At 40.2% G+C, this 22,388-nt stretch overlaps 1 protein-coding gene across 3 annotated transcripts in view; it reads right to left on the bottom strand.

Moving 5' to 3' along the window:
* Window positions 1-575: 575 nt before the first annotated feature.
* Window positions 576-22,388, bottom strand: part of Letm1 (Leucine zipper and EF-hand containing transmembrane protein 1) — a 58,078-nt gene continuing 36,265 nt past the window's right edge. The window contains exons 4-12 of one of the 3 annotated variants that reach the window (XM_080270922.1): window positions 21,030-21,167; window positions 16,439-16,642; window positions 14,760-15,008; window positions 13,352-13,531; window positions 10,061-10,237; window positions 8,004-8,117; window positions 7,086-7,232; window positions 4,398-4,576; window positions 576-2,178 (exon numbers count right to left, since the gene is read on the bottom strand). In XM_080270922.1, coding sequence (XP_080127048.1) covers window positions 1,710-2,178; window positions 4,398-4,576; window positions 7,086-7,232; window positions 8,004-8,117; window positions 10,061-10,237; window positions 13,352-13,531; window positions 14,760-15,008; window positions 16,439-16,642; window positions 21,030-21,167 — 1,857 coding nt within the window. In that variant the 3' untranslated portion in view covers window positions 576-1,709. Of the gene's footprint in view, window positions 2,179-4,397; window positions 4,577-7,085; window positions 7,233-8,003; window positions 8,121-10,060; window positions 10,238-13,351; window positions 13,532-14,759; window positions 15,009-16,438; window positions 16,643-21,029; window positions 21,168-22,388 lie in introns of all 3 variants that reach the window. The other 2 variants (XM_080270914.1, XM_080270925.1) reach the window with 2 other exon arrangements.

Genomic DNA, 22,388 nt, shown 5'->3' on the forward strand with positions numbered 1-22,388 from the left:
CACTCCATTCAGCAAACTGGAGTTACCCTTCCTTTAGTAACAGTCCATTTATGGTCCATTGTAGGACTGGATCTTCCCTCTAAATAAAGACTGATGGGCAGAATCAGCTCTTGCTCATGATGGCAAAGTATAAATAGGATATGGGTGTCTGTAGTTAAGGTGAAGTATGCACAAGCAAAAATTGTATAATGACTAGACTGTATGTGTCAGAGTCAGTTTTGAAGTATGAACTCACAAAGTGTGAACTTACAGTACACAAACATATGAAAAAGTGTATACACTATGATTAATCCAACATGCACATTTAATGCACACCATGGCTTAAGTTCTTAACACTAAACCTAAGGACATACCTAGTCTGAAAGAAATGCACTACTAACAAAGGCATTATGGCTACTTTGTCAAAAAGTTACCCATTTCATCTTATTTTTAGTCATCTTATATTCCCATTATACTTTTCAAAGTATAGTACAAAAAGTTGTTCTTTGTCCACCTCATGAACCACTCTGCTTTCACTTGGCATCAACATGAAACTACCTGATAAAACTTAGTGCTCTTACAATTAGTTTCCCTAACAAAATTTTGATCTTGTATTGTATCTCTAATGAATGAGGTTAATGCAGACACAAATTATTATTACCAGTGCATAAATGTACAAGCATTGGAGAAAAGGCAATGAATGTGTCTGTGTGGATTTACCACTTAGGCAAAGTCCTTTGAATATTACGTATTTTATAGAAAGACTAATACCAATACAGTATACAGTATATATTATATTATATATAACTTTCTCCTTTCTACAAACATCACAGCACATATATACAGCTAAAAACAGTATTTTTAATAATAAATATTTGCTAAGATAGAAAAAAGTAAATTGCAATATATATATATTTATATATAACATAGCATGTACACTTAAAAACAGAAGAAAACAAAGAAGGAATTTTATGTTCATTGTTCCCTATATACACCAACCTTACTTTAACTCACATACATAATCAAGGAAATGGTAAGACAAAATTTCATACATCCATATACACTTTTTCCTAGTTCCTGAACTGTACAAAGACTAAAATGTACAATAACATTACAATAAAAATGCATTTACTTCCTCATAAAGCATAGTATATAAAAACTCACTCCTTTTGTCTACCTACTGCATAGAAAAATGCAATACTCACACAAATGCTGGCATCTACAGTACACAGCCATGGTTCTTTCCAAGGCTGTATGGGCCTCTGAAGAAACCATAAGCAATAAATGTTACTATGTTAAATCAGCAACAAAAGGTCTGTCATCTGTTGCTTTTCTCTCCACTGTCTATAGATATATTACTCTGCTGAATTCGCAGCTAATGACACAGATGACGATGATCTGTGATCTGCACCGGTACTCTGATAAGGTCATCAGTGTTAGCTGCTGTGAATTCATGAGGATGGTTACCAAAATCTATGGAGAAAGATGCAGGCAAGGTGACAAGACTTTTGTTGCCAACAGTACATATGAAGGCCAATAATTTTTTATTTAAAAAAAAAAAAAAAAAAAAAATCACCTACACTAATAATAACCTATGCTCTTAGTACATATCATACATCATCAATATGTCACTGCAGTCCCATATTAAATCTGAAGGGCCTTAGGGAAATATCTATACCTGTAACATGATCAGTTTGAATTATCTATATCTAGTCTTGGTGTGAAGAATGTCATTGGCTGTGTTTGGCTTGTTTCTCCCCCTCTGAACTAACTGCCTCCCTTCTGGCCCCTTCCCCTCCTTCCTCTGCTTGATCACTTATATCTGAACCTTTTGCTCCCTGCACAATTTTTGCTGAAGAATTCCCTTCTGCTAAGTTATCCTTAGATATATCACCTGATTTTGAAGCCCACTCTGGCAATGTTGTCTTTAAAGCTCGCTGGATAAGCTGTGCAGACTCAAGCTTTTCCTCCTTGGCCATCATTTGTACAACCTCCTCAAAGAGCTTCGGTGAGACTCCCCCTGGTTCATGAAGGAGCAGGTTGAGAACATGCAGAACATGGTCCACCTCCACAGCACCATCATGATCAAAGTCTATCTTGGCCAGCACGTCAGCAATCATGGTCACCTTTGATGTGTCTGGTGCATGGCAGATCAGGCTTAAGTGACGTGACAGTTCCTCCAGTGACACCAGCTCAGCTCTGCGGGGCGTAATTAAATTTTACTGTCAAAATAAAAACTGAATTGAAAGATGGGGTGATGGCAGATAAGACAAAGACATGACAACTCCTCAAGTGACATATGCTCAGCTCTGAGGAGGTTATTTAAGCTGTATCCGTTCACAGTATGATCACCCACCACCCAATCCTTTTCTGCCTCAACAGAAGCATAAAAGACCCAGGACAGGCTAACTGTTCCAACATTTAAGGTGAGAGTGACCAGATTTACACACTCCTGAGTGGCACTATGTGAGCACTTTACCCCAACCACCCCTCAGATATAAATGATTGCCAGCCCCATCCAGCTGGACTGAGTTAACCCACAAGACCACCAGGCATCATATGGCTATATGGTTACCACCCAGCACAGTACTCTGTAAATGGTTTCATGGGTCAGGGTAAACCATTTGGATTGACACTAAGTGTAGTCGCCTGAAGGCAGCACCATATCTAGTGAATTGATGGAGAGTGCCCTCACCTGCAACATCTCATTGAGTAAATGGATGGTGAGTGTTACCACCTACCACAAGCTGTACCATCATAATAAACATCATACTGTTCAATGGAATGACTTCAAACAAATTAAGAGAACTAACAGTTCACAAACCAATACAGCATGGAAAGCGCTGAGTACAACTGGTACTTAACCCTTCAAGTATGTAATTTATGTCATTGGGTGTATTTGCCTAGTTTACTTAGCTGTTATAGTATGCAGTGTGTGTGTGTGTGCATATGTGTTCATGTGTGTATGCAGGCATTTGCACACATGCGATGGTGGTATGTATGACCATGGGTGTTACACATGAAGACGGGTGGCTTATCAATCAAATGACATCATGCTTCCTCTTAATGGAATCCCCACATGAGGCTGGCCATGGTATAGGTAATTATTTCTCTGGACTGGAACCTATGTTAAAATCAGCTTATTACTTCCTAACATTTGCTTGAAGTTGCTGGGAAAAAAGGAATCTGGAATGTGTAATCAAGATGTGCAACACTGTTAGAGTCCTCAACGTACTTCTGGTTGAATGCTTCCTGCCAGAGACTGACAACTGCAAAGGTTCTTTCCAGGCTTGTTGCTACATCTCATTAGAAGTACAGGTACCTTGTTGGGTTGATGGTACCCACCCACCTACTATTAACTCCTTCATTATCATTACCAGATCATATCTGAGTATGACATATGATAATGCTTGTGGGACACCAAAATCAGGACCGTCACACAGGAGTATAACACGAACATAATGGAGCAAAGAAGAATCAAAGACACTCGGTTTGCTTTTCTGGCTGTCACACATGGTAGCTTATTAGCCTTTGTTGTGGCAGCAATGCCTTGTGATGACATAATTCATGATGATGATGTAATGAAATGTCAAGGAAACATCATATAATGTGACAAATGGCTTGCTCCAATCCTTATGAAAATTTCCCATTCACCATTCATTATTTTTTACCTCACTGATTTATGACTACTCTTACAACTGCCAGTCATAAGAATGATAATCAGTTGGTCATCTGTGCATTTAGAGGGACAGTGCAGGGCCTTTAGCTATCTCTCATGAAATGATATCATATACCCCATCAGCCAGTGATAAGTATTATTTCCCTCATACAGATGATATAGATACAGCAAATCATTGTTTTACAAAGAACCGGCATGCGATGAATCACTGATGTGATGGCTAAAAAGGTAAGACATTTTTTGAGTACATAATCACATATTCACTTACAGGAGCATTACGTCCCCTATGAAGCTTCACTGGTTGATCTAAGATCACTGTTCTCATTTATATAATCACCAACATGCAAGCTTTTTTTATGGTAAGCAGCATGTGAAGTGCAGTGAAGTGAAGTAACTACCAGTCTAAGTGAATGGGAAATTTGCTTTTTTACTCTGTAGGGTGGGTGAACCTAAACAAAAAATATATCCCCACCGCGCCCATGTTATAACTGACGATGTATGGTAAATCATCATGCTATGGATTTATTCAAATACTTCCTCACTGTAAGACATAAACAAGTTAATACAGTGTGGTGAATGTTGACTTAGCAATAATTATAATCACCCTGCTAAGAAAGGGAGATCAATTTGGTATGGCTTCAAAATGGTATGTTTACATTCAGTGGGCAACTCAGTAAAGAAGGGGTTAATAACCAGGGCTTATGGATTATATTTCAAAAGTACAATAATAAATCCTTACTCATCCTTGGCTTGAGCCTTGCCAGCATCCACTAGTTTCTGCCGATGGTCTTTCTCTTGACTTAGACGAGTGAGAACTGGCTCCATGCGGTTCACCATCTTGTTGACACGGGAGAAGAGGCGACGTGCAGCCTTGCTTTCATGCAGTTCCTTCTGGTTGATGCCAGCCTCAGCCAGTGCCTTCATGAAGAAAATGGTTATACAATTAAAAATAATAAGATGGTGCACTCAGACAATGCAACACCTGCAACCACCAACTGATCTACAGGAAGAGTATTTAAATATGCCCTGTGACCTGGCTTTTAACAGATTACAGTACTCTATATCAAAATGCTTCATTCTTGCCTAACTCTTAACCCATCCACCATCTTTGGTTCAAAACTGATCAAAGCTGTTTGAGATAACCTTGCCCACTGACACTGACCTTTGACTTCTCCATGACCTTGATCTTTGGCTGATTGTTTTCAAAATTAAAACTCTGGTTTTAACCTGAACCCTTCTGCAATATTATGTTGACATTAGATAAAAACTGTTTAAGATGACACTGCCAAGTGAACTCTGACACTCTGAATCACTTCAAAAAGAAAAATAATCCAACCTTTTGGGTAATCCTCAACTCACCCAGTAAGTCAGACCCAAATTAGATCAAAACTGTTTTAGTTATTTTCTTAAAACAGTCCAACAGGTAAAACTCTGATCTTGCCTTATGACCTAGACCTTTGATGGACTGTTCTCAAAACTGAATCCCTCCACTTTTGTCTGTACCTTAATCCTTCCACCAAGTTTGGTTCAAATCAGACTTTAACTGACTTTAACTCTGTGACCCTGTCACACTGTAATTTCACTTTTCCCTGTGGCCTTGATCTTAACTGATTAATATCCAAGTCAAATCTCTTTATGCGGTCTAAAATGGATAAAAACTTAAGCTGACCCTGCCCTGTGACCTACTGCTCTTTAAAAAGTTTCCTCCTTGGCTAACCTTAAAGCCTTCCACCAAGTTGGCTAAAATCAGATCATTACTGTTTTTGAGTTTTGTACTCACACACACACTCTGGTCAAACTTTGACTTTGCCCTTTGACCCTGACCTTTGATTGTTCTCAAAATATAATCACTTCATTCTTGCCTTGCTGTCAACCTCTCCTCCAAATTGGGTGAAAGCTGGGTAAAAATATTTTTGCTACATTAAACTTTGACCTAGCTCTCAACCTGGTGTTTTCAAAAACATTAGGTTTACTCATTGGCTAATTCTTAAGCCTAACAAGTTTGCCTAAAATCACGTAAAAACTTAGTTACCAAAATTCTCTCATACACACATGCCTTCCCTGTCCCTCGACCCCCACTCACAAATTACTGGTACCCTGGTAATCAAAACATAAACACCCTGCTCTTGCTTTGTGAGTCTCTGGTGTAATAATGATAATGAAAATCCATTCATACTCGTTCGAAGTGTACAGGGACCTGAGGGTATGCTACACAGTCCAGACCATTTCAGCCACAGGGAGTCACCCTACGTCCCAGACAGCAACTGTCTTAAGTGCATTTCACTAATGGCAATTCTGTTATCTGGTGTTTCTGTTTGAAGACAACTTATAATACTCTTAATCAGCATCATCATCAGCATCCGGACCTCCTTTCCCACCTTAGGGCTGGGTGAGGAGTAGCAATGTCCAGACAGCCCAAATTTGCCCAATCCAACGGGCAACGTTTCCATTCGCTCACCATTCAAGCCCCCGGACTCATGGCTCTATCTGATACACCAGAAACATTCACCACGTTCTGTAGCTTCACATAAATGTACCCGATAGAGTCAATCCGGATGCTGTCACATTAAAAAGGGGTGCCATATCCCTAATCATGCTCACAATATTCATCCAGCCAGCACAATCTCTTGTCAGTCCCCTAGCCTCACTGACTTCCAAACCTCCTTTCCCCACGCACCCATTCACCATATCCCTCCACTTTCATGGCCTACCTCACCTCCTCCCTCCTTCAAATTCACGCAAATATACCTTTTTCAACACTCTGTTGTTATCCACTCTCTCCACACGACAATACCATCTCAGTACACTCTCTTCGATTCTGGTGTCCACTGACTTCCTCACTCCACATCTTTCATGAATCACATTATTTCATATCCTATCCACTCTCTGTACTTCACATACACTCCTCAGCAGTCCCGTCTCCACTGCTCTCACTCCTGACTTTTCATTTTCATGCCACACCATAGTCTCACATCCACATGTTAAAGCTGGCACTAACACTCCTTCATATAAGCCTCGGGCAGCTGCAACACTCAAGCCTCTGTTTCATATCAAGGTCCTCATTGCACCAGCTACTTTCCTTCCTAGTGTTACTCTACTTTCCACTTCTTTTGCACATTTTCCTCTGTTTTCTATCACTGCACCCAGGTATTTGAACTCTCTCACCAATTCCAGTCTCTCTCCATGGAACTGGTGAGAGAGTTCAAATACCTGGGTAGTGATAGAAAAGAGAGGAAAATGTGCAAAAGAAGTGGAAAGTAGAGTGACACTAAGAAGGAAAGTAGCTGGTGCAATGAAGGCCTAATGTTCTTTAATACTCTTAAAAGTTACAATTACAGGTATACACCTTTACAAACAACTGCATCACAAACTCTCATATGAAATATATGAACTCACCAACAGCTATCTTCAAAACACCACAACAAACCTTTCTGAAGTCTTCAATGTCTTGCTGGTAGTCAGCCATCTCACTCTTGAGCAAGGAAAGTTCCTTCTCCTCAATTATCAACTTGCGCTTTTCCACACCAATATTCTCCAAAGCCTCCTCCACATCTCGCAGGTCAGCACTCGTCAACTATGGAGGTAAGAGATCGTAAGGAACAGATGCAAAGGCAAGGACACTTGCAATGATGAAACAAACAGTTGCAGTGGTAGAATGAGTCATGTTGGTGAAAATAATAAACAGCATGTAGCAGCAGTGGCAGAGTTACCCTCATCAACCACATGCAAGCAACTGCACCTGAGGGGCTGTCCCGTACAGTGAACTGATGTTCACTTGTGTGGACAGTGACTTGCCACAGCATGGTGATGGGAATCGTGTAGAGGTTTGGTTCCTGGATGGATGCTGCATATGCATTTCTCATCGAGTTAATGGACACCATAGTAGTTTCTGCACCACTGTTACTTGGCTATTTGCCTCGTCATCTAATGTAAAACCACCTGTTAGGTAACACTAAACTGAGTGAGTGGATGATGGCCAAACCCTCCATACATGATGGAAGCACAACTAAAATGAAAAACAAGATGTTTCTGCAGAGAAAATATTGAGGAAGATCCATCATAATGACTGTGTTAACCTTCTGAATCTGGTGATGAATTTTACTGATAAAATTTTGCAACCTAACATAATTATAAACAAATTGGAGGAGGCCTCTCGCTGTGAAGGGGTAAAGGAAGACTATATCTAACCCCTCAAATTTAACGGTCCCACCTAAGCTGAATATAATCTGGTGTGGGTTGCAAGAGTATATTACAAAATAGGGGGATGAAGTTTAATATAGCACTGTACAGGTAGAATAAAATTATATAACAGACAATGAAAATTCAATCTACAGTATGTACTTACCACAGCCAGCTCTCGGACAGGGTCTGGTAGTGGGCGTGGCATTTCCTCAGATAGCACCTCTGCCTTGTCCTGCAGGGTTGGGGTGCGGTCCACAAGCTCATCAACCTCTGCTTTCTGCTTTGGGGAAGGGAAAAACATGTCCACAGATAAAACTGTGAGTAGAAATAATGCCCATCCATCCAGTGTCCTAATTCTTTTTCCCATTCATAAAACTAAGATACTGTAGTGATAAGTGCAATTACTTTCCAAAAGCAGTTTTAGGATGATGCTTTAGTGTTAATACTGTTAATTAAAACACAAAAGCACACTTGGCAAAAAATCTTTTGGGAAAAAAAAATCAGAACCAAAGCACAACATACAAAAAATACTATCATTGAATCAAGGAAAAACTTATATTTTGAGATGATGTTTAATAAGGAAAGGGCAGACACCTGAGAAGAGCACTAGATCATCATCATCATCTAGTCCTGAATTGCCCCACGAGGAGCGTAGGAGCCTGGGGCTAGGCAAGTCGGTCCTGACATTTAAGGTGAAAGTGACCAATCTCACTCACCCCTGAGTGGCATTGCGTGAGCAATAAACCCCAACCACCCCTTGGATATAAACCTGCACAGGCTCAATCCGATTGGAGCGTCTTAATTACCCACTAAACCACCAGATGCCATAATTTGGTTATATGGTTACCACCCAGAGTAGTAAATGGTTTCCTGGTGTACAGGAAACCATTTGACTTGTCACTCAGTGTAGAATAACCCATAGGCAGAAGAAAGAGGAAAGAATGAAGGAAACACAAACAGAAGAGGGAGTGTAGAGTCACTTGCTGGCATAAAGAGGAAAGAATGAAGGAAAAAAGACAGAAGAGGATGGAGGGAAAGAATGAAGGAAGAGAGGAAAGGGCATTCACTCAAGAGCAGTGCTAATCCGTGTGAGTGGATGATGAGCACCCCCACCTACCACTTTTCTTTTTAAAATAATGAAAAACTGGGTAAGGATGATGATGCCCATACTGAAGAAATTTTTATTCTTCATCAGTGTATAAATGTATTTTACCTATTCTCAAAATTTCCCTATAATGTGCCTGACATCATTTCCTAGTCTCTCATTAAGGATGGCTACAGAAAGTCTGCACATTCTTAACATCATCCATCCATTCATCAAATCATTTACTGCTCCATCAAATATGTAAAGGTCCAGAGTTAGACTATTCAGTTTGGCCATTTAAGGTTAGAATGACCAATTTCTCCCACCTGAATAGCATTATGTGTGCAATTCACTGCAACCAAACCTAGGAATTAAACCCCTATGGGTCACATTTGATCAGAGTGCCTTAACCCACTCAAACAGGTTGCATATATTCAAATATAATCCTTCATTTTATCCTACTGGACCATCCTGAATTCATCAAATAATTTTATCTTTCAAATGAACGTAGCTGCCTCTCTTCTTCACATTTACATGACTGCTATAATCTCATTCAGTAATTATCCAGTTTTCCTTGGATGCCACAGAACCAAACCACTGCAATAGTCTTCCTTCAACACATCCCACAGGATTCATTTCATATTGCATATCCTCCCCCCCCCACACACACACACAGAATTTACTTATTAAGGTTTCTTTGTTACTTATAAAGCTGATAGGCTAGCACCACAATTCATTATACCAACTGTATGGAAAAAGTTGTGATAATTTGGGGCACATCCCTTACTAGAAATGAAGAGGACTGTCAGTACCTACATTATTACCAATCATCCAGGCCTTCGTAGCCACAAAAGGAACAAAGACATCCAAGACTAGGCTACTTGATCCTGACATTGACACTAAACCCAACCAACTACTTTATCCACAGTGGTATTATATGAGCAATAAACTCCAACCATCCCTTCGTGCAAACCCTTACAGGCATATCCAGCTGGACTACCTTCACCAGCTAGATCATAAGTATCCACTAAAAAAAATGGTTTCCCAGGCTATAAAAATCCATCTGGCTTGTCACTCAGTGCAAAGTAATCACACGAGCAAAATATCCCCAGTTGGCATCCATGAGTGCAGCTTACCTGTATTTCCCCTGACGGAGAGACAGTGGCCTTGGTAACCTGGACCCCTTCAGAGACGATCTGATTGGCTGACGGCAGCACCTGGGCCAACTCTGGATCTCTCTTAGTTCCCAGTATCTCTGCCTGTGTCTCCTCCACTGCACGCTTCATGGCCTCCTGCTCCTGACGCAGAGACTCCTATGGATGATTAATATGAGAGTTGAAGAGGGTGGCATTCATTACCATCATCCTGATCTTTTTCTCCACCTAAGGATAGGGTAAGGTAGGAGACATCCATCCATCCATCCATCATCTAATCCTACGTTGCCCCATGAGGAGCGTAGGAGCCCAGGGCTAGGCAAGTTGGTCCTGGCATTTAAGATGAAAGTGACCAGCATCACTCATTCCTGAGTGGCATTAAGTGAGCAATAAACCCCAACCACCCCTTGGATATAAATTTTCACCAGCTCAATCCGATTGGAGCACCGTTACTACCCACAAAACCACCAGGCACCAAAATCTGGTTATATGGTTACCACCCAGTGTAGTAAATGGTTTCCTGGTGTACAGGAAACCATTTGGCTTGTCACTCAGTGTTGAGTCACCCACATGCAGAAGGAAGAGGAAAGAATGAAGGAAAGCAAGAAAAATAAAAAATAATGAATGAACTCTTAACAGCATATCCAGTGAAATGGGCCATACAATAATGCATAAATCATTCAAACCCCTAAAATCCTTCTTGGTTCTTTCAGTTTGAAAGTTTTTTTTTTTCTAGCTATTATACATATCATCTGGTGGTATCACAACTACATAATAAGTGATGTGCTGATAAATGGAGAAATGAATAAATGAAGGAGTTTAATTACCTTCATCCAGTAATAAAAAGAAGGGGTATATGTGCAATGTAGAAAGTACAGTGAAGTGAGAGAGAGAGAGAGAGAGAGAGAGAGAGAGAGAGAGAGAGAGAGAGAGAGAGAGAGAGAGAGAGAGGCTGATACTATGAGGGCCCTGATATCAAGAGAGATCTGAATGTGGAAGCTACTGAAAAAATTGCATGATGTTGTGTAAGTGCCCACATTAATAGATGGGTGTGGAACCTTGGTGTGGTACATAAACGAAAAGTCATAAGACCAGTGTCAGCAAGATTATTTAGGACTAAGTGTGGAGTGCAGAGTGGACATGATAAGAAATATTATGGTTTGTTAAGATGTGCAGTAAAGAAGTCTGATGACATGGCTGAGAAGGGTGTGCACAGATGGCATGGTGATACAGACATAATAAACGTAAACAGGGTACCATATTGCAAAGGGAATACATGAATATGAAAAGGGTATATGTGACTGGAGGTGATGGGAAGTACAGTCACAAAAAATATAAAAGGTAAAAATGTTTGTAACAAAGCAAGATAAAGAAGTTAAGGAGGATAAGGAACTGACAGGTGATCAAATTATGTTCCATTTAATATCATTTTTTTCAAATATCAGAATGTTTTCAAATTACACAAGAAAACACAGCTTAAAGTGTGCTGCCTTAACTAAACAGTTCTCAGGCATCTAAAGAACCATGTATTAGGCCAAACTGAGGCCAATATTCATTGTTCTGTTCGGGATGTGCTAAAAAAAATATTGCCACTCTCCCTTACAACCAGTGCTGAAATTTGCGGGAAACTAGCTAATCAAATTTATAAGTAGTACTGGAATTTTAAGACATTTGTTTTGAATACTACTGTTGACTTAACGGCAGAGAGAGAGAGAGAGAGAGAGAGAGAGAGGAAATCTACAAGCAATGGAACTTTAACAGGAAATCTTTTTGTAACTGTTGATTTAACAGCAAAAAGTAGATAAAATGGGTATTGCACAACAAAACCTTGCTATACAGGCTCCAACAACTCCAAACTAAAAGGATGGTCTCCTACAATGAACAGTGGTGGACAGCGCAAACGAAAAAGGACCTTGCACAAGCACAATGCGCAATCCACAGTTCACTACTTAGCGCAAGCGCAAGTGCACAATCTGACTAATATTTAGCTTGCGCAATGTCGCAAAGCACAAGCGCAAACCATTTGCATATATTTGTGGGAATTACTGTAAAATATTGAGATATTTAAATATATTAGCATAATTACTTACTTTTATTTGTTATTATTATTTTCTATTATTTGTAATTTGCACAAGTGCGCAATCTAATATTTAGCTAGCGCAATGTTGCAAAGCGCTAGCGCAAACCATTTGCATAAATTTGTGGGAATTACTGTAAAATATTGAGATATTTAAATAAATCAGCATAGTTACTTTATTTATTATTATTCTATCTATCTATTGCCAGATATCTTAATCCCATAAGGGGGGGCCACTGGCCACAAACAACAAATTGCCTCCATGGGCAATTAAATTGGAATTATTTACTGTGAAATAACATGATTCACTTGACACAATAAGTGACTAAGACGGTAGGACTGGAGCAAGACGTTGTTAACTCGTGGAAGTTCAAACAGAGGAGTGAGAGGAGCGGAGAGACAGGGAAACAAAGGCTGTGATGTTGCCAGTTTTACTTTCATCTGCATTTTCACAAGACGTTTTATTTAATAACTCAATATAGATATACAACAGCATATGCAATTCCTTACAAAAATCATCAAAACATATTATTTAAATTAAATATCGACAGCCTAATAAATTATTAGGCTGTGGATACTTGATTTAAATAATATGTTTTAATGATTTTTGTAAGGAACTGCATATGCTACTCTTAATAAATAATGTATTTTTCATTTATTATTATTTACTAATAATAATAATATTAAAAATATTAAAATACATTATCACTGTTGTAGCATTTTAAGGAATGCTACTACCCTCCTGCCTCCCCCCAACAATCCAGAACCCTCATGACCCGCCCAAGCTTCCCCCATCCCTTGTCCAGCAATACGGGCAGCTCCCAAGACCACGTGTCCCGTGTGCGCAGTGCGCAATCCACAGGACAGGTGCACAAGGCAGGTGTGCATGTGCAAATTTAGTTGTGCAAGCACAACTAAATTTGCACTTGTGCACCTGCCTTTTCATGTGCAAAAGCACAATATTGCGCAAGGTCTCATGAAGTGCGCAATGCGCAAATGATATTCACCAGAGCGCAACGATGCACAATTGCACATTGCGCAAGTCTTTGCGCACCTGCCCAGCACTGACAATGAATCATATCATATATGATGGCAGCAAGGATGAATATAATTACTGTAATAAAAATGAAGTCTTACGGATGCAAGGTGGATGACCAACCCCTATTAGAAATCTGTTTTTGACTCTTGCACTTTACCTCCTCTGCTGCCTTCTTCTTGGCCCTTTCTTCCTTAGCTTTCCTCTCCTCCTCCACCTTCTGCAGCTCCTCCTTATCTTCTGCGATCTTCTTCTCTTCTGCTCGGATCACCTCCAGGCGGGTCAGGTTGTCAATCTTGCCCTCACGCTTCCCAATGGCAGCTTTGGTGCGTGTGGCAACCTGGCAGCAGAAAATGAAGTTGGTTAGTTATAACCAAGTTATGGGATGATACATGAATATATAATTTCAACCTGAATCTGATTAACCTGTGCACTACAAGATGTTTCCTGTTATTAAAAAAAAAAGGAGGGGGGTGGACAGGCTTAATCTCCTTATGCTGCAGTTTATATGACAATGTTTCGGATGGAACAAGGAATGCACAGTGGTGATAGATTAGATATGCCTGAGATGGAGGTCAAGAAAATGCACACACAACTAACTATAAAAGCTGTAACATCCAAATTTCTGAACTTCAATTAACACTGAATCTGCAGATGTATTTTTCCTAAATTATTCTTCTTAAGACAAGTTTGTTCACATTGGTAGAATTATCCATAGTGATGGCAGTATATTCCAGTGATCCCTTCACTCCTTTCCATCCTAAGATAAATAAAACTGTTTTAGAAAAAAAAAAAAAAAAAAAAAAAAAAAGGTCACTGTACTGATGGAGTTAAGAACTGCATTACATGGACCCAGCGATTTAACAGGAACTAGTAACTTGGGGCACACTGATATAAAGTACCATGTTTAAAACTTCCTGTAAATCTGCAATGGAGTTCAGCCAAAATATCTCATATGCCAGTCATATTTTACATTTTATCCATACATCAGTACTGACTGGAATCTATTAGGGATGAAGCAAATTTCATCACTTAACTAATGCCAATATTTGTCAGCTTTCACATACTTTGATTTGCCAGTATACTAATCACACTATCTTTCTGTTCTCTCCAAGCAACCAACTGACAAGGTACTGCCATGAAATATGGATTTCCATGCTGTATTATCCTAATAAACCTTTCTTACTTTCTCAAGCACTTCTCTCTCTCTTTATTCTGTCTCACCAATGTACTATTCCACTCACCTTCTTCACACAACACAAGGCCTTTCTCTTTAACTGCTACTTTCAAAAGCATTCTTAGGCACCAACAATGTGTATTCCTATATCAATAATGCCCCATAGCTTTTCCTTCTTTTTTCCCATTATATCACATTTCACTTTGACAGATATTTTGTCAATACAAATCAGTTGCTAACATCAGCTATTGTGCTCATTCACTATGATCAGAAATCACTCACACTCCAAATACTAATAAACTCAACTTTATACAGATGATTAGGGAAAAAAAAACAGTTTCACTTACCAATGAGACCAAACCTTTCTTACTTCTTTCCAATCTCCACATACCTCCTCAGAAAGTGATGAGATGGTGGCAGCCAGTGTGTCTGTTGGTTTGACAGTCTCTGGGAGATACAGGGTACGTGAAAGCAGGAGCAATGAGGGTGGAACCTTTTCCTTGAGACTCAGCTCTAGCCACTGTGTCAGTTGGAGTTGCAGGCGTTCTTCAGAAAGACCATAGGCTCGCATACCTCTTGCACGACAAGCTTGCTGCAACTCCCACACAGCTAAAGAGTCCACACCCTCACCCTGAATGATCTGACAGAGAGAAGGTAGAACTGTAAGTAAAAATAAATTGAATATGAACCTATTAACAATAATGATAAAATGGTACTAGTAGTAGTAGTAATAGTAGTAGTACAGTAGTAGCTGTTACCTAGGCAGTCTGGCCAAACAGCCCCGAGTCCCTAAGGAAGGCCATGGTCGAGACCAGGCTTTCCCACAGTGCTCTGAACAGTACAGTAGCTGTTGTAACACATTAATAATGATAATAATAATAATAATAATAATAATAATCATCATCATCATCATCATAAAAATAATAATAATAATAATTCATCCATCCACCCATCATCCAATCCTACGTTGCCCCATGAGATGCGTAGAAGCCCGGGGCTAGGCAAGTTGGTCCTGACATTTAAGATGAGGGTGATCAGGCTCAATCATCCCTGAGTGGCATTACGTGAGCAATAAATCCCAACCAACCCTTGGATATAAACCTTCACTGGCTCAATCCAATTGGAGCACTGTAATTACCCACTAAATCACCAGGCAGCAAAATTTGGTTATATGGTTATCACCCAGCATAGTAAATGGTTTCCTGGTGTACAGGAAACCATTTGGCTTGTCGCTCAGAGTAGAGTCACCCACAGGCAGAAGGAAGAGGAAAGAATGAAGGAACGAAAGACACAAGAGGGAGTGTAATGTCACCCGTAAGCAGAAGGACGAGGAAAGAATGAAGGAAATAATAATAATAATAACAATAATAATAATAATAATTCATCATGGGGGAGGCGGTGGCTCAATCGGTGGAGAGGTGGCCTGCAGTCCTGCTGGACCCAGGTTCAAATCCTCGCTGGGGCAGGGAACAGTTTAAGGATTTGAATTTCATTAATCAGACTTTCCTGATCTACCAGAAGACCCGCCAACATGTCATAAAAATACCCCTGCTAATACCAATACACCAGTCCTGTATGAGACAGCCCTAGCATGTATTCAGTATGGATGGTGGGTGTTAACGCCAAAGTGGTGACATGTAGAGGTGTATGGTACGTAGGAGGACTACTGGGCCTTGGTAGCAAGCTGTGAAGCCTATGCCCAGAGTTGGACACACACACACACACACACACACACACACACACACACATACAAATCATCATCATTTGGACCTCCTTTCCCACCCAAGGGCAGGATGAGGAGCAGTAATGTCCAGACAGTCCAAATTTGCCCAATCCAATGGGCCACACTTCCATTCATTCATCATTCAAGACCCCGGAATCCTGGATCTATCGGATACGCCAAAAACATTCAACACATTCTGTAGCTTTACATATTCGCATACGATAGTCAATAATAATAATAATAATAATACTGTAATAATAGCAAAGATTCTCTTATTTTAGTGGATTTAAGGAATACACATGACATGAGGTTCCATTAAAGAAGTGAAAACAAATCAATTGGTTCACCTTATCATCAGCAGCCAGTGACCGCAGCTTCATGCGGAGTTGGAAGCGAAGGAAGTTGTTGGTTCCAAAGGGTTGCATCTCCAAAAGGCGGCAAAGTGCAGTTAATTGTGGTCGTGACATGGAGTCCAAAGTTATTTCATCCTCGAACAGTTTGCTGAACTTTAGAATTTCCTCATTGCTCACCTCACCTCCGGTTTTTGTAATCTGAGGAGTGGAGATGTAGTAGTTAGACCCTTAAGGGATAAAAGGAAGAAACTTATACTAACTTATTAATCTATCCATCTACTGCCAGACACTGTTATCCTGGAAGAGAGGGACATAAAAAAACTGCCTCATTCTCACCCTGTCCCTGGCAATCAGGCTGCCCTTCCTTCAACTCACTGTATCCTCATTCACCTATAAACCCCACCCCATCCTTCCATCTCACCCTCAGACTCCTCCTCCATCCTATTGATATACTCTTAAGGTCAATTTCTCACTCTCTATTCTCTGCACATAGTCAAACCATAACAGACTGCTTCTCCTAACAAATCCTTATGAACACCATAACATTTCCAAACTTTCTCAATGTTCTGTCTGCCTCTTCATGAAACTCCATACAAATGGGGTTTTGTATGAACTAGGAGCTTAACCCAGTGCCAAATTAGTTAATTACTTCCCAATAATTTCTACAATCTGTTGGCAAGGAATAAATCTCTACTGTGTTGGAAGACTTGCAACAGTTTAACAATCTCAGCTTGAACTTTGCCTCATTTGTTATTATTGTAGCTGAGTTTCCTCCCCAAGAGTGAAAACTGCATGGCTACTTACCAAGTCTGTTGCCTCACTTGATACTAAAGATAAAACCTCCCACAGATGATGGTCTCAAACCTCCCACTACCTACCTACCTACCAACTCTCATATGTTTTGGACAATGGTAGCCTAGCTTCAGGCCCCTTAAAATAAAGAAATGGGACTGGCTGCTACTTTATTATTATTATTATTTTTTTTTTTCTGATTTGGAACATTATCCTTAAGGAGAGGGGAAATTAAGACACAACCCAAACATTCCATGTGTCATAAAAGGTTACTAAGATTTACCCTTCCCTCTAACTCCACATTCTTTCTGTTTTTTCACCATTCCTTACATGCCTGCTTCTTCACCTCCACTGATAATCACATTCCCTAACTTCACCAATTGTCCCTTTAGCTTCCCAAACTCTTCGCTACACACTATATACAATTCCTAGCATAATGCTGATATTAATTCCTTTTATATTCTCCAAATATCCTCTACTTCATCATCTTTATTTCCATCATACTTCCCTTACTTCTCGGTAATTATTTTACTAAACATCATCCATTCACTCCTTTTACCTGGTGGTTCTGTCTAATTTGCCATCTATCCTTACCCCTCTTCACTCTGATAACAATTTTTAGTTTGTCCTTGCTATCTCCAGTTACTTTACTCAACTCAGGAGAGACTTTCTGAACTGGAAGGGTTTGATGCAGCCTCTGGTAACCCCTTTACTCTAACAATGTCCTCCTAGGCTAAATCAAATCATTTGGTATGGTACTGCTGCGGTAAGAATGAAAATATGGTAAATGATGTACTTGAGAGTGCTTTTTAGAAACGTAAGGCCATATCACTGTTACCACTATCAACTCTAATCTCATTTGAAACTTAATAATCTGGTGCAGTACTGCTGCAGCACGAATGGAAATACAGTACATGATGTACTTGGAGTGCTTTTTAGAAACTTAAGACCAAATCACTATTATCACTGTTAACTCCAATTTCATATGAATCTTAACAAGAGGTCTGATTGTCCTTTCCCCATTCCTCTAACAGACTGACTATAAACACATCTACTGTAAAACCTCTCTTCCATCACTCCACACAGTTTGTTATCACTACCATCTGCTCTACCACTCTGTTTTGCAATCTCTCACTGTCCACATATACTGTACATTAGCTGTTGTGCTACCCGTCTGATCATGCAAAGCCATCAACAGCAGATATGCAACTGCCCCTGCAGGACTGTCCGATGCAGTGAACTATGTTCCCAGGCGGCTGACAGTGCCTTGCCACAGCAAGAAGTGGGGATTAGGGTGGAGTTTGGTTCCTGAGTGGATGCCACCTTTGCATCTCTCTACCCAGTTAACAGGGGCACCACATAACCCCATTACAATATTTGGTTATAAGGTTACCACCCTGCACTGGAAATCGTTTCCTTAGTTACAGGAAACCATTTTGCTTGTCACTCAGCACAGCCACCTGAAGTGGAAAGAGGAGTAATAAATACAGTACAGCACAGTAATCCCTCATTTATCCAGGCGTGCAGCATCCGGACCTGTTCATTATCCAGATACTGGACCTTGGCTCTATTAAACTATTATCCAAATTTACTTACAATTACCCAGACGTAAAAGTCCCCAAGAACGTTGGCCAACCTGCCGACATGTTCAAACAATCAGTATCATGGCCCCTGAGCTCTAGCCCTGTGTGGGAAATAGGCCGCAACCCACAACCTGAGCTAAAATGTTCTTCCACCCCTGTACTGAATGGTCACATTTGCAAGCTGGCCTGTTCACTCTCTACGAACCTCCAGCATCCGAGTAATACTTACTGTAACCCACGAGCGGTGTCAAAACGCCTGTACGCATCCCCATCGAATGACCAAAGTCACACGGCCACCGGGGGTTAGTCTTTCCCAACTGCTACCGCATGTTTAACATAGACAGCAGGACACAAGTCAGGTGAACGCGCCCGTCTGCCTCTACACTGAACATCCAAAGTTGCCCGGCCACCAGGAGTTGCATTTCCCAAGGACCAACGATTGTGTAAGACAGACCACAAGCCACAAGTCAGGTGAAAGCACCCATCCGCCTTGTGACAGAAGGGTGAAAATCCTTGTCCACAGCCTTGTTTCTCCCTCACTCCTCCATACCCTCCCAAGCTCTCCGACTTGCTTGCCCTGCCTCTCGGCTTCCTCCTCATCCCGTAAGTCCCTCTCCTCCTTCGTGCCGAAAGCACTGACCCATGAGATTTTAAAGTTTTTGGTGATGTATTGAATACTACTGGTCGTGTCAAAATTCTGCGAAATCCACAAGAAAGCTTGTGAAATTTTGCATCTTGACATGCTTAACTCTTGCAAGGCGTGGCCAAAATTTTGCACCAAGATGGTGGGATGTTATATGAAGGTAGGTTTTACTCCTGAACACCATTTATTCTCAATGCAGTTTTGTCATTTTACTCATCAGTCTTGTGTGTTTTTATAGTTTATCTTAGAGAATAAACACCAGTTAAGATGATGGTATACCACTTATACCAATATAGCCAAATTCCGGTGGCATATTTGGCAGTGGAATTTTATTGTGTGTGCCCTGGGAGCAGTTATCACTCGTGTCACAGAAAGATAACTGATTTTCCAACCATCTTCAGGTTTTTTGTGGATTTTTGTTGTTTATGCATTGTTTTCTTGATGTTTTGCAGTAATATGGATATTCCTATGTGTTTTCATGTCTCAATAAGGGAGAATTACCGGAAAACACTGCCAATATTTACAGGGGTACGGTATATATAGGTAGGGTTTTTTTTAGGGGGGTTTCTTAAGTTTTTTTACATGGTTTTCTTGGTGTTCAGCATTACTTTGGATATTCCTATGTGTGTTTTGATCTCTAAATATGGCAGACTGACCTGAAAAAAGTGCCAAAATTAGGAAGGGTACTGTACATACAATAGTGTATAGGTCGGGTGTTTTTTGGTTTTCAATGTTTTTTTTTTTCTGCATGTTTTTTTTGTTGTTTAAAATTATTTTGGACATTCCTATGTGTGTTCTGATATCTAAATATGCTTGAATGACCGGAAAACACTGCCAAAATAAGCAGAGGTACTGTACAAGAAGGTTAGGTATAGTTTGGAGGTTGGGTATTGGTAGGGGCTGGGAATAGTAGGGAGAATATTGTTTGTTATCCAGTTATTGCCAATACCCGGACATGCTTTTGGCTCTATATCGTCAAATAATTGAGGGAGAACTGTAGTGACAGGAAGGATGGGAGAAACAGGATGAGAGGAAGACTGACAGAAAATGAATGATAAACATGAAGGAAGAAATAGTCAGCACTACATCAAGTGAGTAGATGATGGGCGCCCCCATCTACCACCCACTGTACAGTTGTATACTGTACTTGCATATTAGCTTAGGCAGAATTTTTTCTTATAATACAGCCCCTTGCAATGCTCATGTCCATCAAAGTATTCCCCTTTCTATTCACTCTTGAACCTTCTAAGTCACTTAACATCCCTTCAAATTTCTCATTACCTACTTTTGAATTCAAATCACCAACCACAATCAACATTTCACTTACGCTAAAATTACGAACACGCACATTCAACACCTGGTCAAAACTTCAAAATTCATCCAGCCAGGGGCCATAAGCTTCAAGAAACCCCTCCAATTCAAGAGGCCTCACCTAGACTGATTTAAATCAAATGTTAGTAGCACAAATAAATGGAACTATAAAGGAGGTCATCTGGATTTAAGAGGTTTATGATGAAGGGCTTAGTATCTAAATCTGATTTATTCTCTCCTTCTCCAAGCCCCATACCTTATCATAGAACATAACGAAGGCTTTGGCACTGTCTGAATGTCGTCCCTTTGCTTCGACAGCCATGTTGTCCAGAGTTTGTTGCAGAAACTTGGCCATCTCCAGCTTCACCTTCAATTTCTTCTTCATCTTGGCTTCCTGGTGGTGGGAAGATATGCAGGTCTAGTAGGTCATTATCATTATCATAAACATCATCACTCTCATGACTCATTATCCCATTCACCATCATTACCAATCACTATCATCATCATAACACAAGCAAACAGCATGAAGGCTCACCCTTGATTTCCTACTGATGCATGAAGGGATATCAAAGGTGATCTTTGTGCTGGGTACTGGTGCAGTGCACTACCCTGTTGCCCTCATACAATTTTTAGGTACAGTACCTGGTGGTTTAATGAGTTCAGGTGCCCCAACTGGATATGGCCCATAAAGGTATATTTCCATGGGGTGGTTAGGGTTTCTGACTTCCATGATGTTGCTCTGGGGATAAGCAACTTGTCCCTCTAACTTTAAATAACTACCAACAACCTTGTGACTAGGGAGCATGGCTATTGATAGACAGATATAGATAGACTGAGTAGCTTAGCTCCAGGCCACTATGCTCCTCTTGGGGCAATAATGTATTGAATACCAGAGGGATTATCATCAGTCTGAATTCATTATCATCATCCTCATCATCACCGTTGTTGTTATTGTTCCTTAACTCAAGTCGGTCTTGCTGGGAAGATCTGTCAACTACAGATAAGCTACTGATTCAGTGTTGTCGTTCTACAGGTAGGCTACAGTATGGTGCATACTGTTTACGGAGCTAATACTCCCTTATGGTAGACAGCACCTCACAGGGTCAGACCAGCATGCATGGAAATGTGAAATGGTTTGGCTCCTGGGTGGATGCCACAGCAGTTTCACCCCACCCAAGGTACACAGTGCCACTGTATGTAGGCTCCTTGCTAGTGCCACATTATTATAGTTACCATCACCAACATCACTGTCCAAACTTACTACCATATTACAGTATTATAATACAATGGAATGGATTCTTTAGATTCTGGACAGGAATATTTATCATCATCATCATCATCCCTCATTATACTTTTACTACAACAGGGCTGGGAAAACTCAGGATCATGAAAAGAAAAATCCAAATAGTCACTGTTGTTATCATCATCCTCAATAGTTTTCCCATCAAAAAGCAAGTTTAATTAATATCAGTACATTATTGTCAATATTATCATCATCATTATTATTATTATTATTATTATTATTACAATTATTGTTATTATTACTATCCTATTTTAAGATTCCTTGATTTGTTTTGAGTCTTACCCAACCAGTTGTACTAATGGATGAGTTGGG

This window comes from Coenobita brevimanus, chromosome 5 (assembly GCF_032717465.1).
Source record: "Coenobita brevimanus isolate Jiangsu-jjx chromosome 5, ASM3271746v2, whole genome shotgun sequence".
NCBI lineage: Eukaryota > Metazoa > Arthropoda > Malacostraca > Decapoda > Coenobitidae > Coenobita > Coenobita brevimanus.